The sequence below is a fragment of the Hyaena hyaena genome, unplaced genomic scaffold, assembly GCF_003009895.1.
Source record: "Hyaena hyaena isolate Hyena2069 unplaced genomic scaffold, ASM300989v1 scaffold_266, whole genome shotgun sequence".
Taxonomy (NCBI): Eukaryota; Metazoa; Chordata; class Mammalia; order Carnivora; family Hyaenidae; genus Hyaena; species Hyaena hyaena.
Genome location: NW_024080900.1, coordinates 1,178,862 through 1,200,639, shown reverse-complemented (window position 1 = coordinate 1,200,639; position 21,778 = coordinate 1,178,862). Strand labels below are relative to the sequence as shown.

At 45.3% G+C, this 21,778-nt stretch overlaps 1 protein-coding gene across 8 annotated transcripts in view; it reads right to left on the bottom strand.

The window, feature by feature from the left end:
• The window catches only part of AKAP13 (A-kinase anchoring protein 13), a 321,162-nt gene that overhangs the window by 151,828 nt on the left and 147,556 nt on the right, over positions 1-21,778 (bottom strand). For all 8 annotated transcript variants that reach the window (XM_039245765.1, XM_039245768.1, XM_039245766.1 and 5 more), the window contains exon 6: positions 1,089-1,287. In XM_039245765.1, the coding sequence (XP_039101696.1) occupies positions 1,089-1,287 (199 nt within the window). The remainder of the gene's footprint in view (positions 1-1,088; positions 1,288-21,778) is intronic.

The window sequence follows — 21,778 nt, the reverse complement described above, 5'->3', positions numbered from 1 at the left end:
CTCCTAAAAATTATGAAAGCAGGTCATTACATTTAATAAAGGGTGAGGGTTGCAGAAATAAGTGATGTTTTGTGAACAACTTTAGAAGCTCCTAACACACGCATCCTCTCCGAGACTTCACTTCTCATAGTTTCCTACCAAGCATTCCCACATGGTGCAGTAACTTTGGCACCTGCAAGCTGGGATTTTCAAATGGACCGTCATTACCTAGTAAGAAGAGCTCTAAAGGAAAATCGGACTTGGCAATCTGTTCAGAGCAAAACAAAACGATACCTGTCCTGGGCGTCCATGAATCAGAAAGGGAAAGACAGACCCATCCCACAACGCTGCTGTGGGGTGTCCTGGCCTGCTGGCCTCAAAAATAATGCCTGCTCCTGAAGCAGTCTCCTGTACTGAGCTGACCCTAGCTGGCCTTAAATGAAATTACTGTCAAGCTTTTTCCAAATCAAATCAGCTCTGAAATAAACTGGGTGGAAAAATTATGTAAACTCGGCCTTTCAGATGTTACAGCCAAGAGCCATGTACCCATGTGACGTTTATATTCTGCATAACAGATGCTACCAGGGAGTCTGTAATGTTTTTACGTCTGGCAACAACTTTATCTTGGAGGCTTGAGTGGATTATACAATCCTTATTTTTCTAGTCATCATTTTACCGCCCAACTATCAATTTAAATACAGTAACATTATCATTGCTCACTGAACTAGCTGTGAAGAGACTCAATTTCTGAGTATAGCAACCATCTCAGGAACTGTTTTGCTCACTTAGTTTTATAAAGCTAAACTGACAAATTTTCCCGGATGCCAGGAAAACGGAGTTCTAATTGTTGCAGATTTCTGCATCTGCAGTGTTTACATTTATCTTTCATTATTTCAAAAACCTGGCAAAAAAGAAAAAAAGAAAAGAACTTCCCGTGGCCCCTGCCGCTGCTCCCTATCTGTAAGTGGTAGCATCCAAGGCCGCTGAAACTGCCCTAAGGGGTTTCACAATCTGCGAGGAGAGCATTTTTAGGCTCTAATTATAGGAAAGTTCACTGGGGGAAAGAGTGAGGGCACAAAAGCCTGAAAACTGGACATTTTCTTCCTTACCATTAGCTGCTGTTGGATGTTCCTAAGTTTAAAAATGTGTCCAGTGCAAGGGTCTCCAGGAAATGAGGGTTCATGGTGGGCTTCGGACTCAGAGGTTAACGTATAGACGTCCAGCTCTCGATGGTGCCTCACAGAACAGTCTCCGTAAGGTATCTCGTAGGATAAACGGCTCCAGGAGTCTGGTTCTCCGGCGTTCTCCCTGGAAGCAGGCAACCACTGGTTAACACACATGCAGAGTTCTGCTCCCGGTGGCCCAGCCCCAGCGCTCGCTCATACCGACTGCTGTGGGTGGGTGTGTGCAGCAGAAATCCGGTGTGGGTGCTGCCCCAGGGCTTCAGGCACAGACCTAACTAACCATTCCATCCTCTTCAGAAGGGGTCACAAACGGATTAAATGTGAACTGCAGGATTCCTCCCTAAGGATGTTCTTTTGATCAAGATAAAGAGAGGTCTGGGAGCTTAAAATAGTTAATATCATGCTAACAACCAACTTAATGAGGAAATGTGAGGAGGATGGCCTTAGCCTGGTTCTCACTAGAAGCAAGGCTTATTAGGCATTTCTCTTCAATTGGGCTGCACCACACGCTAACAGTGATTATACTGGGAAGGGAAGAAGTAATCAGTATAACCCATGAAAGGGCATGCCACCTTTTGCTGACGACTCTCGAAGTCAACTGCAGAGACGACAACTGGATGTCATATATGCTACACTTGTCAACACGGTTAGGAAAGCACTTGGTTCTAAGGACTTCAAGTTAAAACTGTTTACATTTGGAAAACAAACAACCTTGCTCGACGCGTATATTGTTACAAATGAAATAAAGCCGACAAAGGCACAGGTGTGTAAAAAAGCCTTTCTGGGATAGGCCTCAAAACATAAAATCTCTTTATGGGAACCAGGAGACTGGTAAAGCATCCCAGAGATTCTGGAAGACGGAGAAGGTTATGTTTGAGATCATAAGAATGAAGAAATAAGAATGAAGCATGAAGAAATAACAGGTGTGCCACCCACCGACAAATGAGAGGGACACACGACTCCCTCTCTGCAGTGTGCTATTTACTAAATCACACCCGTCATTAACAACTCACCATATAATAACTGGAATTTGAAACTAACAATATGTTTTATAAGAAAGCCTAGAAGCGAAGACCTGGGAGCTGGCTGAATAACAGCAAAGACAGCTCCAAAAGAAAACTACTGTCATGTCCATCCTCAAGAGCAACACCCCAGCAGCTGCTTCAAGTGACCTTGGCATACACTGTGCTGAGCCCTTTATGCACTCACCATGCTGCTCCACTGTGAGTCAAGTGACCTCAAAAAGTAAAGTACAGTTGCCTCTTGGGCCACTCGGGTTTGAACTGCGTGGGGCCGTTTACACCCAGATTTTTCTCTCCATAAATGCAGTACGGTACTATCAGTGTATTTTCTCTTCCTTACGACTTTCTCGCTAACATCTTCTTTTCTCTGGTTACTTTACTAAGAGAAATACAGCGCACAGAAAAATGCAATGCATGATACATGTAACATATAAGGTTTATATTAACTGGCCGTTCTGTTGTTGGTAAGGCTTCCGATCAACAGCAGCTATTACATTTTGGGGAGTCGATACTTATATTCGGATTTTTGACTGTGCAAAGGGCTGGTGCCCCTCATGTCTGCACTGTTCACGGGTCAATTCCACTTATAAGAGAGTCACTTAAAGGTTCAACTGAATTTCTCAACTAAGTAGCCAACCAGCTATACCAAATGAGGGGGCGCGACTTCTCTGTAAGCTGAGTTCTGCAGCTAAATTTGGGTTGCCGTTGTCGCTAACCCTGGTTAATTGCCTGACAGGCCTTTGGTAGCCCAGCTGACTACTCCGATGACCTCAGCCAGCCATATCCAATGATAACAATTTTTAAAAAAGACCTCTGAAAACAAAACTTGATTTACAGACCACCATTCCAGTGTGAACCAAGTACAATACGCTAAGAAAGGACCATCTGATGCAGGGGCAATCAAAACTGCCACGCTCCATTCCCCACAAAACGGAATTCTCTACCAGCTGGCCACTATTAACTCTCAAACTGCTTCCTTTCTGCTGTGGAAACCTTGAGAAAGCCCCGTCTGTAACCACAAACTGTTTACCTTCCACCATTCCCATGCTCTCCTTGCAGAGGAATGTGCTTCTGTTGCCACAATCACCCCCAAGTGCTAACCCTTCCATCTCCCGATCCACTGTCCCTGTGAATCTGTGTTGCTTCCTAGTCTGTCTGGATACCAAAGACCAGTCAATGCAATCATTCTCCCACGGACTTCTGGGAACATCTGGTGCTGCTGACACCCCTCCAAACCCGTTTTGCCTGCAGGTCTGGGTAAAGCCCACCGTTCAGCAAGTACCCGTGTGCCGGGCAGCATTCCAGGTGCTGGTGAAACAAACCAAAATCCTTATGCTGCTGGAACTCCTACACTTAGCAAGAGAGACCAGAGCAGTCAGATTAAGTAAAACTACTGGCATTTTGGAAGAGAGCAAGTGCTATGGGGAAAAATAAAGCAGTGTGGTGGGACAGGAAGACCTCACTGAGGCAGCAATACATTTTGTGCTCTATGTTCAGCATCGTATAAAACTTTTACTGCACCCCCTAAGAAAATGACGAAACTCTAGGCATAAGAATGTTTACTGCAACTTTAGGTGTAAAAGTATTAAAGACTGGATACCACATGGTCAGTAATTAGAGGGCTGTTTGGTAAACTGAAGAGCAGATCTCTGGACTATTACATAGCCCTTACAAATAACTGAAATAACAGTTCAGTAACACTGTAATGTACCACATTCAGTGAAATAAGCAAAACAAAAAGCAGAAAAATGTTGGTAAGTCTAGGCAGTAAAATGCACAAATAAAAATAGTCTCACGGTGGCTGGGTTTTAGGTTTTCCTCCCCAAGATTTTAATTAATGTTTTTAACAAATTTTTTTCAAGTCCCCCATTGAGCCAGGGCTCGTTGCTGCTCTGTAATGCTTTTACTCACATGCGTGAGTGAAACTTTCTAGAATTTCCTCAAAGCCCCAACCTTAACCTTGTCTACTTCATTCTCGGGTGACCTTTCTGCCCTTCTTAGTGAGAAGCTTGAGGCCACCTAAAGGGAGCTGAAACAATCTTCATCCACTGACAGACAGCTCTGCCCACCCCCTCCAGCGTCAAGGACACCCCTACTGAACAGTGCGTTTGCTCTGTTCCCCCTGCCCTCCCTTCGGCACCTGACTGGGTAATGCTCACCCGGCTGCCGGCAGTTTTCCACCCACTTTGGGACTAGCTCCTATTTGCCCATGGTTTTCTCTGGCTCTCTCTCCTCCTCCTCACACGGTGGATGTGAGCACAGCACACGGCAACTTCCTACACTCTCCCACTTTCTTTCCTCCTTTCCCCACAGCCCCACTTCACCCCCCAAACCTCTCTCCAGCTGCAAAGTCCACGTTCCTGCCCCACACTTCCCGCTACTTCAACGTCTTCAGTATGTGCAGTGGGCACTCTCTGATTTCAAAACTCAATTTCGGGGCACCTGGGTGGCTCAGTCGGTTAAGCGTCCGACTTCGGCTCAGGCCATGATCTCACAGTTTGTGGGTTCGAGCCCCGCATCAGGCTCTGTGCTGACAGCTCAGAGCCTGGAGCCTGCTTCAGATTCTGTGTCTCCCTCCCTCTCTGACCCTCCCCTGCTCATGCTGTCTCTTTCTCTCTCTGTCTCTGTCTCTCAGAAATAAATAAAACTTAAAAAAAATTCAAAACTCAATTTTATGCCCCCCCTTCCCCGAGGCGGCGGCAGCCCCCGATTGATTTCCATGAATGAACCAGGGTCATTCCTGGTAACACCACCTCCCTTCTGACTTCCTGGCTGGTCCCGTCTTGCTGTTTGAGGCCTTACTTCAGATCCTATGGGCCCTGAAACACCTGGACCCTTGCAGACACTCCTGTCACAGGCCGGCTGCCTTGGACCTGCCACCGCTCCTCAAATCTACCCAATAGGATCATCTTAAAGCAATAGTGATGCTTCTCCTGCCCCAAAGCTTTGGGGTGCTTCCTGCTACTCCTTTTGTGCTTGGAGAGAAGCACACGTGGAGTGCGCCCCCATCGCCTAGGCTTTCCCTTCTCCTCTTAGCACTCTGCGGGGCGCCACATGTACACTGTGTGGACGCAGAGCAGAGAGCCACACAACTCCATGACCAAGGCTGCTCAGCTACGAACGCCAGACCGACAAGGGTCTCTTTCCGCTCTGCGACGCGAGCTCCCCGGCATGACAGCTGCAATGCTTTGGCCTGCCGTCGGCGCGTCCACACTCAGGCACTGGCTTAGTAACGCACGAAACGCGGCCTCACGTTCTTGGGCTATGTTACAGAAAACCCACGCTCCTCCAAACAGCAGGATCACAGAGCTGACAGCCACGCACACAGAAGACTGATGAGGATGTCACAAACAGACCCTGCGGCACCAAAGGGGGGTATTTAGCTCACCACCTGCCCCCTCCCTAAAAACACCGAACGCAGCTGGCCCTCTTCTCCTCCTAACTGCTCTAAGTCACATCCGTGTTCGATGTCTACATTACCACGCATCGAGACGTGCCAGTCACAGCTGCTCCAGGTAATGGCCTAAGAGGACTCTCCCTTTCAGGCACCATTTATTATTTCCTCTTGAATTAAGTTACTCTCTTTTTTCTAATTACTCCCAGCTAGAACCTTGTTTTTATGGTCTTGCTTCACAATGGGATTCTCAAAGATCATTCAAAGAAACATTTACTGAACACCTATGAAGTGGCAGGCACCATGTTAGATGCCACGGCTACCAGGATAAATGCAGCATCTTTTCTCCAGGACACATGTAAACACACAGGCTAAGGTCAATTGTGAGGCATGGCCAGGTAGCCGCAGTCTGGCTCACTGGCTGTATGGTCACTTCCACTGAAGTGAAAAAGCACTTCAGGAGTTTTACACTTGCAAGTGTGGCATCTCATGCACTAAACATAACATATTTCATCAAAATTACGCTATTTTTCTTTACTGTTTTATTTATTTCTGAGAAAGAGAGAGACAGCGTGAGCAGGGGAGGGTCAGAGAGAGAGGGAGACACAGAATCTGAAGCAGGCCCCAGGCTCTGAGCTGTCAGTACAGAGTCCGACGCGGGGCTCGAACCCATGAACTGTGAGATCATGACCTGAGCTAAAGTTGGACACTTAACCAACTGAACCACCCAGGCGCCCCTACAATGTTATTTCTTACAAGAGTATCATTACTTTCTGTACCACTAAGAACTATGACACGACCTTGTAGCAGTTTTGATGGGAAGTATCTGACCTCACAGCCAGAAAAAATGTACACCTTAAAGGAGATTATTAACAGGGGCACCTGGGTGGCTCACTCGGTTAACTGTCTGACATGATCTCAGAGCCCATGAGTTCGAGCCCCACATCAGGCTCTGTGCTGACAGCTCAGAGCCTAGAACCTGTTTCAGATTCTGTGTCTCCCTCTCTCTGCTCCTCCCCTGCTGGCACTCTATCTCAAAAATAAATAAATGTTAAAAGTTTAAAAAAAAAAAAAAAAGAGAGATTAACACAGGGTACAAATACAGCCAAATGCCCCTTTGCATACGGCAGTGGTAGCAGAAAAGGCCACATGACCGGTACAAACCTCATCAGCTTCCCAGCGTGCTCTGATTAAATGTTAACAGCCACCCGTCGCCCGTGTCCCTGAAGCACACGGGAGGCAGGTGCGGCTGAGGACAGCAGCCCCAGGGCTGTGGCCTGAGCTGCAAGGCGCCACAGTGGGCTGTGGCTGTGGCTTGGTAAACTTCAACAAAAATAGCTAACACACAGCATTCAAACTTTTAAGTAGCTAAAAATCTTCAAATAAAACCATCTGCAGAAAAACTGCCTCTTGGTGATAGGCCAGTCCAGGGAAGGGAAGGCAAAGCCGTGCTCTCTCTCCATCCACCTCCCCTCCTCCCTGCTCCTCCCCAGCTAGAACATGGGGTGTAGCTAAACGTTCGCTCATTCCCAAAGTACAGAATTTCTTTATGTAGAACTACCACACTTCCCATTTTACAGCCCTCTTTCTTGTTTAGTCTCCTCCGGACTTGGAGAACAGCTGCCCAGCCTTCTCTTGATTAGAAGCCCTCTCTGGGTCTACAGTTAGTAATTACACTGTCCCTCAGCTTCGCAGTTCTGTCACAGAGGGGACTATGCCTGAGTATCTCAAGTTTACCTTAGAAAAGTAACAGAAAGATTTTATTGCAACCAAAAATAAAGTCTGGCAAGACAGGAAAGCACACTCACAAGTTCACTTGTAATTCTGGCTGTTTCTACTGGGGAATTACCAGGCACCACAGCCTCAGTTAACATGTTTCTTTTGTTGTTGTTGTCGTTCCCAAATGAGCGATGTACAGGTGAGGACGTGTAAACACTGTGGGCAGCGGTCTCTCCCCAGGTCCTTTCTTCTCCCAGGGAGGACACCACTCCTCTGAAGAAAAGGGTACTGTTACTACTCATGGTGGCAATTACACAGTACGGAGACTCTTCATTCCTACTCCACCAGACCGTACTGAGGTCTCGAAGAATTTCTTAGGTTGTCACATTCAGCCAGACCCCAGAACAGACTTCAAGATAGAGGGGTCAACACCACGGTCACTTAGAAACTTTCAATCATCCTCTCGTGAGGCAATGTATACTGTTTCCAGCCATTCCTGGGCACCCTGCATTTCACCCTAAGTTTCCAGTACCACCCCCAGGGCAGTCTCCCACTGGGCGCCGAAAGCCCTGGGCCACTGCACCTCGATGCTCTCTTAATCATCTGTAACCCGACTGAAGACAAGGACCATACCCCTCAGGGTTGGCGGAGCCTCACTACCCTGCTCAATCTCCTGACACACTGCAGGTACACAGACAGACATGGAGATTTCACTCCAGGGCAGGACAGTATGAATATTCCTCTGTTTTGTTCAAGATGCTGACCAATGGTTTGAGATTACGGAGAACTCGCCCTCTGTCAAGGGCGAGACAACCTAAAGAACTCCGGTAAAGCCCATGTGGTGGCAGGAATGGCTTAGAAGGTGAACTTGGCAAGGAACTAGCCCCAGTGCATGTCCAAGGTCAGGGGAGACCACTGCTAAGAGGATACTCCTGGGCAGCTGGTGAAAAGGGAATATAAATCTCGTACGAGAGCATACTATTAACGTTCTGTTACTGTTAAGTGCACTGTGATAAGAATATGCTGAAATACTTAGGCATAATGGGACCTGTCTACAACCCACTCTCAAGAGTTTGGTAAGATTGTATATATACAAATACACCCACCGATAGAGCAAATATGACAAATGTGCATTTAGGTGAAGAGCAGACAGGAGTTCATGGTTTTGTTCTTGCCATCTTTCCTATGGGTTCAAGAGTTTTCAAAATAAGAGGTTCATTTAAAACATTTATCTAAAAACAAGGCAGAGGCAGCAATTCTTTCTTCTTTGATCACTAGTTGGTCAAGGCAGGGAGGAAATGAGTATTATTGGGGTCAGTTCTGAGAAACGGGCAGGTGCACTTAGGTGCGCTGTTTAATCCTCGTACGAGTCCTTCAGGGAAGTGATGCTGCTCCTCGTTTCCCTGGAGGTGACATCATAGGGTGATAGGACAGGGTGCTGAGGTCTCACTAGAATCCCCTTTCTATCAGGGTCTCGTCTAAGGCACGTTATTCAGCTTCTGTGAACCGAAGCTTTTGCATCTGTTTACCAAAAAGTGTCAATAACACCAGCTTTCTTACCGAGGTGTTCTAAGGATTAGAGACACACTATTTCATTAGTTTCTATTTCCTTCCACAAGCGAGGGGTACACACCCTAGTCATTTCCTTTTACAGCTGCGTCTGTTCATGGTTTAACAATGTACCAAACACCGAGCGATGCGTTTTATTTACATCGCCTCATTTATTCCTCCAAGTATGCGGTAAAGGACGCTGTCGCCCCAATATGCAGATGAGGAAACCGAAGGTGTGAGAAATTCAACGAGCTGCCTCGCAGCCAGTAGGCCAGGGCCACAAGTAGGGCCCATGTTCTCAACCACCACACAAACCACCTCTGCTGCCTATTTTGCACTGGAAAATGCAGACCCGTGACACACACGAAGTATTTCTAACATACAATCTTTGGGGGATTATATTTTGGAGTGCACCCACACATTATGGGTATGAGGTTACAGTTCCTGGCCCATGGCTTCCACGCTCATTTCTCTCTCTTCACTCAGAGAGGCTACTGGGCTCTAACGCAACGGCTCCGTGACTTCTGGAATACCCTACTCCTCCAACAGCTGAAGTTCTGCATTTTCTAGTCTCACGTTACTGCACTGCTAAGAGCTTAAAAAAATAACTTTTAATATCTTGCCATATTAATTAATTACACTTGCAGTAGCATCTAATATACCAACATTCACAAGTAAAAATTAAAGTCAAGTCAGTTTTCTAATTAAAATTTTTAATTTTTTTTTAATGTTTTTTATTTATTTCTAGGAGAGAGAGAGAGAGACAGCGTGAGCAGGGGAGGGTCAGAGAGAGAGAGGGAGTCACAGACTGAAACAGGCTCCAGGCTCTGAGCTGGCAGTCAGCGCAGAGCCCNGAGTCACAGACTGAAACAGGCTCCAGGCTCTGAGCTGGCAGTCAGCGCAGAGCCCGACGCGGGGCTCGAACCCACGAACCGTGAGATCATGACCTGAGCGAAAGTCGGACGCGTAACCGACTAAGCCACCCGGGCGCCCCATCTTTTAATTAAAAATTTTTTTTAATGTTTATTCAGAGAGAGAAAGGGTGTGAGCAGGGGAGGGGCAGAGAGAGAGGGAGACAGAGAATCGGAAGCAGGCTCCAGGCTCTGAGCTGTCAGCACAGAGTGCAACATGAGGCTCAAACCCATGAACCATGAGATCATGACCTGAGCCAGAGTCAGATGCTTAACCAACCAAGCCACCCCGCCGCCCCTAAAGTCAAACTTATACTAGACTGACATCTAAATATTTACTGGTGTGATCAATCGACTTAGTTGCTGATACCTCTTATTTAATCACGTTTAAGGCACCAACCTGATTCAAATAACTCTCAGGAATTAATTTTCAGATGTAATGTTAAGTCTAATTTTCCCATTAAAGCAAAGTACTTAATCTCAACTGCATTTTAGAATTACCTGGAGTAGCTCTGTTAAAATCCTGATGTCTAGATCACACTTCACACCAATTAAACAGAAATCTCTAGAAGTGGCCCTCAGGCATCTGTACTTTTTAAAGCTCTCCAGGAGATTCTAAGGTGTAATCAGAATCCTCATAGGAGCCTAATGTGCAGCCAAAGCTGTAGAAACCACATTCAAGTAACCTACAGATGCAAATTCAATTTAAAACGAGTAAAGGCTGGTAAGACTGCTATGAATACTGAAGCAGTAAGTATTGTAGCCTCTGACTTAGTTATACAATTTTTTGTCATTTATCTTATAGAAATAATTTAACAGAGGAATCAACATGTAAAAGTGAGGCTCTCTACCACATTCGTTACTTACCTTCTGATTTTTTAAATGTTAAAACTAACATTCAACACCAGGTAAATGGGTTAAACGCTCAAGATAAACAAAGAATTTTAGAGGGCCCCGAAAATAATTATAGAGATCCCAGAAACAGGTAAGAGTACGGAAAAGTACAAATACCAGAACACAAAACAGAAAATCCGCTGCAACTATTTAAATAAACAATGCAATGTGGGAGGTAATAACTGATAATGAAATAAATATGTCATATTGGTGGTGGCATTATGAATAGTTATTATTATGTCTAACTTAATTGTTAAAAAAATAAATGCTAATTCTCCCTCATTACTGTTCTTGCTTCTGGCCTAAGTCAGAGGACAGAGACAGCACAGTGCAAGTGTCCCCGAGAGCAAAGGCAAGGAACACAGAGAAATAAGCCTGAGTCTGGACTCTGGCAACGGAATATTAAATTCACCCTCAGACCAACAGCAGGCACTTGAAATGGGTCCTCAGCTAAGAAACAACCCAGACTGACCAATCCCAACTCAACTCAGCAATGCACTTTCTCTTTTTCCTACCTTCCCTCCCCAGATGACTAAAGGTCACCTAAGTGATAACACAGAGATTGCTATTTAAGTACTACTAGTGGGGCCGCCGGGTGGCTCAGTCGGTTGAGCGTCTAACTTCGCCTCAGAGCACAATCTCATGGTTCCTGAGTTCGAGTCCTGCATCGGGCTCCCTGCTGACAGCACAGAGCCCACTTTGGTTCCTCTGTCTCCCTCTCTCTCAAAAATAAGTAAATGCTAGAAAAAAAATTTTTTTAATAAATTTTTTTTTATTAAATAAATTTTAAAAAGCTAGGCTGATCTCTAACAGAACACGATGCTTTGCCTATTCTGGGGCAGTTACTGGCTTCATAACTGCTTACTGTCCCCTGCATACAAAGTGTACTTAGGGAGAAGAGACACACAGGCATGTGAGGACTTTCTCGAAAGGGAGACCACTATCGCTGCGACTAAAATCAAATTCCAGGCTGGGGAAAGAGAAATGCTTAGAAAATAATCTGAAACTTGGAAAGAATAATAGAAACGAATAAAGTAATTTGAAACTGACGACAGAAAACAGACCAGGAAGAAAAGTCCAGTATCCAACCACTCGGAGAGAGAGAATCCGTCTTTAAAATGCTCAGTTTCTTTAGCTTTCTCATGAAGCAAACACACAGAACAAAAATCAAACAGCAACCCCAAATGTTTACCCATTTAAATAACCTAATCACGACAGAGGGCAAGGAATGCGCTCCATTTCTTCCAGTCTTCTTTCTGAAAAGCATTTGAAACTCAATATAACAAAGATTAGGACCCAAACATGAATCTGTGACTCCAGTATAATGGTGACCATTAAACCAGTTAATTTACAAGCTTCCAATGGCAAAGCTGCCATAATTCTATAGACAAAGTGAGTTGTTCTACTTATATAAATGGGTAACTTGAATCACAATAGAGTCATCATTGCATAAACTAGTTTCTTCCAGTTCAGGAAAAAGAAAAAAACATTCTTACTCATTAGTCTGGGCAGGACTCTTCAGACATGATGTTCCCTTGACGTTATAGAAAGTTATTTTCATTAAAATTTAAGAACCAATACCCAGTAAGTCCAATAAGCTCCCAATGAGCTTGTGTATTTTTATGTAATGCACTGCCCTGACTCAGCATTTTTCAGAATTCATTGCTGAAATGGATTAATCTCATTTGGAAGCAGTTAGGCAAATAATATGTGTAAAAATAAACAGACAAGGGTTTCTTTCACAGACTAGATGTGACTTTTGTCAGGTCTCTGTTCCCTAATGTGCTGCCTGTGCAGATCGATCTGCTCTCTCTCCCTGCACACAGCACCGTGCAGTAAGTCATGAGACAATTGGAGGACAGCTCCTCAAACTAAGAATGACCAGATTAAAAAAAAAAAAAAAAATTTTCCAACTCGTTACAGAAGCAAAAATTCTGAAAATGAATCACTAGAAAAGTAAAATTTACGAAATGCAAAATTTGAAGCCCAGAGTTCTTATTAGATTTGACAGATACAAAACGACTCTGTCAAATTACCATAAAAGTTCCTAAACACACTCTCTCTACTCCACACTTAAACTCATCACAGACTGGTGACAAACAAGGGCCCATCAGCCTTGAGCCAGTTGGCCTCACCCTGAATGGCACCGGGTTACGGCAGATAGCCCTCCAGACCACGTTTTCTATTCCAAACATCTATACACCCCGGCGAGTCAGACAAGCCGGAGACAGAAGAGTCATGGCACAGATGGGGACAGAGAACGCAGAACTGCTACAGATGCACTGGGCCGGTATCCTTTCCTCCTATGGTATACTTCACATAGGCCTGGACAAAGCAGAACACTAAATGCGTAATATTCAAGAGTATTTTAAAAGTTCAGTCTCAACTGGTGTTTTATTATTATTATTATTATTATAAAATTAAAAGCATCCGGGAGCACCTGGGTGGCTCAGTCAGTTCAGCATCCGACTTCGGCTCAGGTCAAGATCTTGCGGTTCATGGGCTTCAGCCCCGCGTCAGGCTCTGCGCTGTCAGCTCAGAGCCTGGAGCGTGCTTCCAGTTCTGTGTCTCCCTCTCTCTCTGCCCCTCCTCCACTTGCACTCGCTCTTACCATTTGTGGGGGGTGGGGGGGAGCATGACTCTTTTTTAAATGTTTATTCATTTCTGAGACAGAGTGAGCGAGCAGAGGAGGGGCCGAGAGAGAGGAGACACAGGACAGCAGATGTGAACCCTACGAAGGAGCCAGCATATGCAGTTACCGGCACAGCATGTAACAGGCAGAGGGGACAGCCAAGCACACGGATCCCAAGGCGGCAACCAGCTGGCCTGTGCAGAGACACCAACAGGAAGGAGGCGAACATTAGGAAATGAGGCCTCAAGAGTTGTACACGGTTGCGATCTCAGGGGGCTCTGCGGACCATGGCACCAACTGGGGTTTTACTCTCAGATGAGAAAATGTGAGAAGGAAGAAAGCAAAGATGAAAACACAAAAGAAGGAAGCTAAAAACATTAACGATTACTTTGGTACTGGATGAATATCACTTACCTGTAATCCCTGCAACAACTCTGAGGCAGGGATCAGTGTATCTCCGCCCGGCCTGTGAGAACACAGGCTTCAGGGGTAATGTGTTCAAGTACACAGCCAGTCAGTCAAAAGGCCAGAATGTGCACCCAGACCTAATTCCACAACTCCTGCACCTCCTTCCACTGTGCACAGGGATACTGACCTTCTAACAGTGTCAAACTATGACCACGTTCAAACTCTACAAACTGTAAGCCTGTTATCATATTTATCAGAAGCTCATCAAGGCACATTAGATTTTCTGTTACAAATTTTATAGGATCCATAGCAAGCTGTCAACTGCAGAACACTATAAATTAAGAAGCCATTCCTCAGAGATGGGATGAGAGCATCGAAACTGAGTAGCCATGGCTGGCCCCAAAACTCCAGGTTTCTGCACGTGCAACAAAAAAATTCAACAGGCACAGACAGCATTTCAGCTAATTGCAGCATTCCCGCCGCTACACACCGATGACCACAGCCAGCCAGCCTCTGCCCCTTCACCCGGTCCAGCACGATGCGGCCCAGGCGACAGGTCGGGGTTGATGCTAGCACACATGTAAAATCCTGTCGAACCGAGTGCAGGCAAAAACCATTTTGCCGGTACTAACAACGCTAGTCGTTCAGGGGGAAGTTCAAAGGCGCGTCTTCTTGAGATCAGCGCGAGCCAGATCAAACGTCAGAGAATCCACACTGAAGAGGCGGCAGTGTGGAAGCGGATACTCACTGACGGCTGCCCGAGCACCATGAATATCGCAGGCCCATCCTATCTGGGCCCCGGCCCCACACTGCAGCTCTCGGAGCAGAGCAGAGCAGCCCTCCGACGGCGCGTTCTGCTGAGTCTACTTCTGACAGGAACTGCGGCATCCAGTTCCTCGTTTCACAGCTACTGCAATACCTTCCATGAAGCCACCTCACCCTAACGGTGCAAGCCCCACGGAGTCCTCCAAAATTGCCCCCAGCTGCTCTAACATGGCGCGGGAGGGGTGAAATGTCAGAAAGGGAGAGGGGAGGGCGGGGTCGCAATGCCCCTCCAAATGGGACAGGAGGCGACTAAGGTGCTGGTAAGGAGCTCACTGCTAGACTAGTTATGCGTCCATGTGCACGACACACAGCTTTTTTCTCCTTCCTCTTTCTTTTTTTGTTTCTGGTTGTTTTTTTTTTATTTTTTGCAATGTATTGCCACCCAGCCCTAAACTCATATGGGAATGATGCAGAGGAAAGTGGGCACATTATCTGGGCAATGATTGTGTATCAACAATTTGTTATCACTTCTGTGCTGATAACTAAAAATAACACTTTTCTAATGGTTAGAACATGCTGGAAACAGACTTGCTTTGATTCTTTGCTCTGACACTGCCACCTGTTTGATCTTGGGTCAGTTACGGAAATTTCTTTGCAGCTCACTCTCTTTGTCTGCAAAAGTGGGAATGCTGGGTTTGCTGAGATCAAATACAAACATGACTGTCAAGTGTTAGCATAGTATCTGGCTCTCCAAAGTGCTCAATAAATGGTGAGCATACGGGATACCACAGGGCTGGTGTATTTCTAAGGAACAAAAAAGAAGGCAGTTGAGGTAGATATTAAAAAATAAATAAAAGGCACAGAACCCTTCTTGTGGATGGTCAGACAGCTAAAACTATACCTACATCACCCTACCACTACTTCCTCCCAAAATTCCAAGAGGAAAATGGCACTCTTCAACCCGGTGGTATCAAGGGAGCGTTACCATTGTGGGTGACACAGACCAGGAAAAAAGAGGTCAGACTGGGTGGTGCTGCAGGCTGGATGGTCCTATTTATATAAAGCTGAGTGGTCCTCTTACTTCCAGCCAGTCTTTTCCTAGCTCTCCCAACAGAGGGACACCCTGAGTTTCTATGAACTTCACAAGCACGTTTCATTTTATCCTCAGAGTCCTAGGAGGTACATGTTATCGTTTACAACTGTATAGATGAGGAAACTGAGGCTCCTCGGTGATAAACGATGGGGATGCACCCACATTCGGCTCTGTCATCATGAAAGCTAATTGGATGCTCTACGATCACGTGACCGCAGAGGTCACCATTATACTAGCAAAACCAACAGCACCAACACAAGGAATACGGTTAAAATAAGGAGCACTTGCATAAGCATTTTCTGCGTGGTTTAAAGTGTGAGTCTCCTTATATGCTTTTAAAGCATAAATTCTGTTGGCCAGTCAAAGCAGAAATGTACACTTGTTAGGAGTAAAATGCTACAATTAGTAAGTGTGAAAGCATGTGATGCTGTGTGCAAAAATAAGTTTTCAAACAGTTAAATTAATAGAGAAATTAACTAGACAGTTAATAGGAGTATTAAGAATGGGCACTGGCTAGGTACCTTCAGGAAGGACATTTTATCTTTCGGGAGACAACAAATGTTCATAAAAATTTAAATGATAGTGGTGCCTGGGTGGCTCAGTCGGCTGAGCATCCAACTCTTGATGTCAGCTCATGTCATGATCTAGGGGCACAGGATCGAGCCCCATGTCGGGCTCTGTGCTGGGTGTGGAGCCTGTTTACGATTCTCTCCCCACTCCCAACCCCAGCCCCTCTCCTCTGCTTGCATGCTCTCTCTCCCTCTCTAAAAAAAATTTAAAATGTTTTAAATGATAGAATTATAGGTATCAGGTTATATGAAATTTTGATTAACATTTTGTTAATGATCTTTTATCACATTAAATAAACATTAAGTAGTATAACTTGAAAACTGCATATATTTTATTCCCTTTAGGCCACATTTATTTTAAGGAAAAATTTGATTTGTAAATTATTCACATCTTAATAGAAAAGAACTAAAAGCAGAACAACACTCCAAATGCCACCTTCAGATTTTACAAGGACAGCCAGCCAAATTTGTGTATTTACAACTAAGATGTGTCGTCCTGAATCCAGACAGCAATGTGTGCAGAAATGTGCTGCAAAAGAATGAGGTACACAAATACATTTTGTTTTCACTAATCAAATGTCAAACAACGGACTTTTTAAATTGTTTACTGTTTATTTATTTGACAGAGACAGAGTGTGAACAGGGGAGGGACAGAGAAAGAGAAGGAGACACAGAATTCCAAGCAGGCTCCAGGCTCTCAGCTGTCAGCACAGAGTCTGACCCAGGGCTCAAACCCACAAACTGCGAGATTATGACCTGAGATGAAGTAGGACGCTTAACTGACTGAGCCACCCAGGCGCCCCATAAATAACAGACTTTAAATAAGAATACTTCAGGGGCACCTGGGTGGCTTAGTCGGTTAAGCGTCCGACTTTCGCTCAGGTCATGATCTCGCGGTTCGTGGGTTCGAGCCCCGCGTCGGGCTCTGTGCTGACTGCCGGCTCAGAGCCTGGAGCCTGTTTCAGTCTGTGACTCCCTCTCTCTCTGACCCTCCCCTGCTCACGCTGTCTCTCTCTCTCTCTCCTAGAAATAAATTTTAAAAAAAACATTAAAAAAAAAGAATACTTCAGTGCAACTCCTTCTAGTTCTAAGTGTCTAGGGATACTACACATTTGAATAAAACTTTGTCAAAATGATTGTCTAACAATGCTAACCAATTTCAGCAGCTGAAGCACTTTTCAGATTCACAAAACCAAGAATCCTAAGTATAGAATTCCTTCTAGAAAACCTGTTCCTGGAAAACTTCCCTGAATTACAATTTTCTATAGCCCAACTTGTTAGATATATTACTGATGCACTGATGGAAAGTAATTTTGTTTTTTAACATTTATTTTCGAGAGAGAGAGAGAGAGAGCGAGCGAGAGAGAGCAAGTGCGTGCCAGCAGGGGAGGGGCAGAGAGAGGGAGATACAGAATCCGAAGCAGATTCCAGGCTGTGAGCTGTCAGCACAGAGCCCAAGGCAGGACTCGAACTCACTAGCCGTGAGATCACAACCTGAGCCCAAGTTGGATGCTTAACCGACTGAGCCCCCAAGGTGCTCTGAAAGTGAGTATCTGATGAACCAAGAGCAATCTAGCATCTGCTAATGCTGAGAAATCATTGTTCTTCCACTTGTATAACAGAACTATTCAATCTTGGAAAATGTACAGTATAAGTTGTATTTTATACTGTATCATGCTTAACTCTTGTTTCACACAACTTCATTCATTAGCATAGATATTCAGCTTTGGCCAAATATTGATTTTGGCCAAAAGGTTTATTCGACACACTTAGTGTTTTTCCTTAGAAAAGTCATTCTTTCTCTAGGCATGCCCTTAAGGAAACTCCAAAACTGACCAAGTAAAAATAACTTGTAATGGTTACAAAAGGTTTATGTTTTCTAGAGGGTGGAGGGTGCCAACTGAGCTTTCCTGGTCTCACATATGCCCATCAGGTCCCACACACTAGGCTCGTGTTTTCTTCTACCTGGGTCCATAAAGTCAGAAACGTTTTCTGGGTGCCTGGGTGGCTCAGTCGGTTAAGCATCCGACTTCGGCTCAGGTCATGATCTCGTGGTTTGTGGGTTTGAGCCTCGCATCAGGCTCTGTGCTGACAGCTCAGAGCCTGGAGCCTGCTTCGAACTCTGTGTCTCCCTCTCTGACCCTCCCCTGCTCACACTGGCTCTCTCAGAAATAAATAAAACATTAAAAAAAAAAAGTTTTCAAAATCACGTGCTACTACCACAGAGAATTTGCCAGCAGAGGTGAAGTGGTATGACTACTTCACAGCTCTTTGAAGAGAGGCTCTTAGGCCTGAGGTCACATGGCATCAAGAACAAACACCACCTGGGACCACCTGCACACGTACTGCAAGAAGCACGGGAAGAAACCCCAGGACATAAGGCACGGCTTTGTTATTCCAACCAACTTGCAACACCAATCCATCTCCTTATGAAGTCCAAGGCAGTGTAAAAGTTCAAGTGCAGTTACAAACTGGTTGCAATTACTGGTCCATTACTTAGCAGCTGTGGCGATTACTTTCTGAAGTGAGGCGGCTATGCCCACCCCCAAAGGGCTGGAGACAGAATAAAATATACAGACATTTATGCAAAGTGCCTAGTACAAATGCAATATATGGCAGCTGGGGCTACTGTTAGATTAAATACATACATTATTCTCAGAAAGTCCATTCTGCCTGGGTGATTCAGCCAGTTAAGCATCCGACTCCTGATTTCGGCTCAGGTCATGATCTTGAAGTTCCTGAGTTCAAGCCCCACACTGGAGCCTGCTTGGGATTCTCTCTCCTCTGCCCCTCCCCCACTCGGGCACGTGTACTCTCTAAATAAATAAACTTCAAAAAAAAAGTACATTTTCCAGCAAGTTGCTGCACAGGGCAACAATCCTGAGATTACTATTTGAATGGCTTGAAAAAAAAGCTAGGAAATGTCAAAATTCTTAAAGTGGTCCAATTGCAATTTACCAACAGAAAAAAAGTCACTGAACACCAGATCAGTGAATCGTTGTAATCAAATTAAGTTGGTTAAAAGATTGACAATATTATGAAACATGCTTCCGCCTAAAATTCTATCAAAGTGTAAACACACCCCAAGGACAGGCTTGCGACTAAGAGCCACTGACTGACTAGATGGCCTTGGGTGAGCTAGCTGGCCTCTCTGCGTCTGTTTTCCCACTTGCAGAAGAACACCAGCTGCATGAACTTACACCTCAGACCTCAGCGGAAAGGTTCTAATCGAGGACTGCTGAGGCACCAACAGAGCAGGTATTCATTAACGCATGCGCCCTCCCCCTCTTCCCAGATGCCTCTCAGTTCTATGGCCTTTTTCACCAGGACACAGAGGCCCAGATCACACAGTGAGAAAGGAGGATGGGTGCGTGGATGGACAAATGTAAGGCTGGACAGACGGCTGGGACCTGAGCCAGAGAAATGTAAAGTTAAAAAAAACAAAAAACTCCTCCTCTCTACTATTTTGGAGGGAAGTTTGTAGGCTTGTTTCGTTCCTTCCCCTCTGAAGCAAAAGTGAAGACTCCAAACTGTTTTCATACCAGCCGGGCTACAGAGGACCCTCTTGCCAAGCACTTAAAGAGGGCCCTAAAAAGGCCATTGCTGTGTGAACAGAACATTTTGCTCAACAGCACTCAGTTCCATTGTGCAATACCTACGCTTGAGTACTTACCCTACCAGCTGACCCTGGACCCAGGCTTCAAGTGTAACCGTGCCAAGAGAAGGCCACGAGCAGCCACAGACTCAAACTCTCTGCGGGGGGCCGATGGCGCCCTGCAATGATAAACCACGACCTAGTGCCCAGCGTTGGCCAGGCTGGGTCTACGCTGTGCCCACACACCAGTGTCATCTCTACCTGGACAGCTCCTTGGATTTTGAGCTTGGTTCTGTCACTCTGTAGCTGTGTGACTTTGGGCAACTCACTTTACCTCTCGGGCCTCGGTTTCCTCAGTTATAAAATCGGAAACACCTAACCTACCCACTCATTAGGTACCATGAGAACCAGTGTAGAAAGACAGCTGGGGTGTCAACAAGACTTAAAACCATGAGGGTAACACAAGTGGAGAGGAGAGGTCAGGACTGAATAGAAAGCTTATAACCCTCCTCCCATTAAGTGTTAATCATCCCATGTCCCTGCGGCCTCTTCCTGAGCTTCTTTCCTCCTGCCAAAATTTTGTAGAGAAGATTATGGGCCTTGAATTCCACAGATGTGTGTGACAGGAGCGCTACCATTTTCTATACAGCCTTGGGCTAGTTGCTGTCTTTCTCTGAGCCTTCCTATTTCGTCTGTACCACACAAATAAGGCCTGTTACGGCCTATTTCGGAAAGGTTCTCATAAGGTGGAAGTGAAATATTAGCTGTAATGTACCAACCATGTTCTTTAGTGCACTGCAGACATTCAATAAGTAAAGAGATGTGTTACAGAACACAGCTTGAAGACAAACACTTTGAAACTCATTCTCAGGGCAAATGAAGTATTTCAACACTTTTCATGCCAATGCTCCAGAGCTGAAATCCTCTATGGGAATAATCTTCCTGGAAGGGTGGCAGCAATGGAAATAACCCCTCACCCCTCTGGGGCTCCCTGTTCTGTCACCCAGAAGCATCACACCACAGCATGGAGCAGAGGACCAAACTACTTCTTTTGTTTTTAGACAACTGTTATCTATTACACTAGGGAATAACTTCAAACCCTTATCAAGTAGGGAGAACCAAATAAATGCTGCCTGGAATTACCTTCCAGATCTTGGCAAAAATTTTTTAATGTATGAAAAAATACATTTCCATTTTCCAGAAGTAATGGAAAGTCCAGGGAAGGGCAGTAATATTGTATCAGTCACTGTGTTAGCGCTCTACATGTATTCCTTTGTTTCTTCCTCAAAGCAACGTGCACGGGAGACAGGGCTTCAGGAGGGTAAGTGGATTGCCCAAGATGGTCCAGCTTCCCAGGGACAGACCTGGGTTCAAGGCTAGCCTGCCTCCATACAAATTCTGCCAATCTCTCTGCCAACTTCACAGGGAACTACAATAAATACCACAAAAAGATAACTCTAGGTAGACCAACCAACTGGAATCTGAGTTTCATTGATCAGTGGGTCATCATTTCATGGATTAGGTGACTGTGTAAGAACCTTTTACACAGACAACCCCAGAGTCTAACCCAGCATCTGCACAAACCTGGTACCATAGACCAAAAGGTATTACCTGAGGGATGAGAGGCTCAGAATGGGTAGGTGACTGACCACTTTTTTCCAAGTCACCCAGGCTACTAAGTGGGGAAGCTTCGTTTTTAACTAAGCTCGTCATCCCTCAGCGATTCCAGTAAACCATACGGTCTTCTCTTGAAGCTAAAGTATTCAGAGACCCCACATTTGCTCCAAGTAGTAACCATAATCTGTATGACAAACACACCCTGAGGTGAGGAATCACCTCACACCACGTATGCCAGGTACTTTAGGTTATACTTCCAGGAAGTAGAAATTATTATCCTTGTTTCTTTTTAAACTAATGTAGAAACTAAGGCTCAGAGAGGAGAGTTACTTACTCAGAGAAGAAAACATGGCTACGAACAGCAGAGCCAAAATGCAAACCCTGGCCGGACTGCACAGTCTGCACACTTAGCCATGACCTGGAACCGCCTCTGCCTTCACCCTGC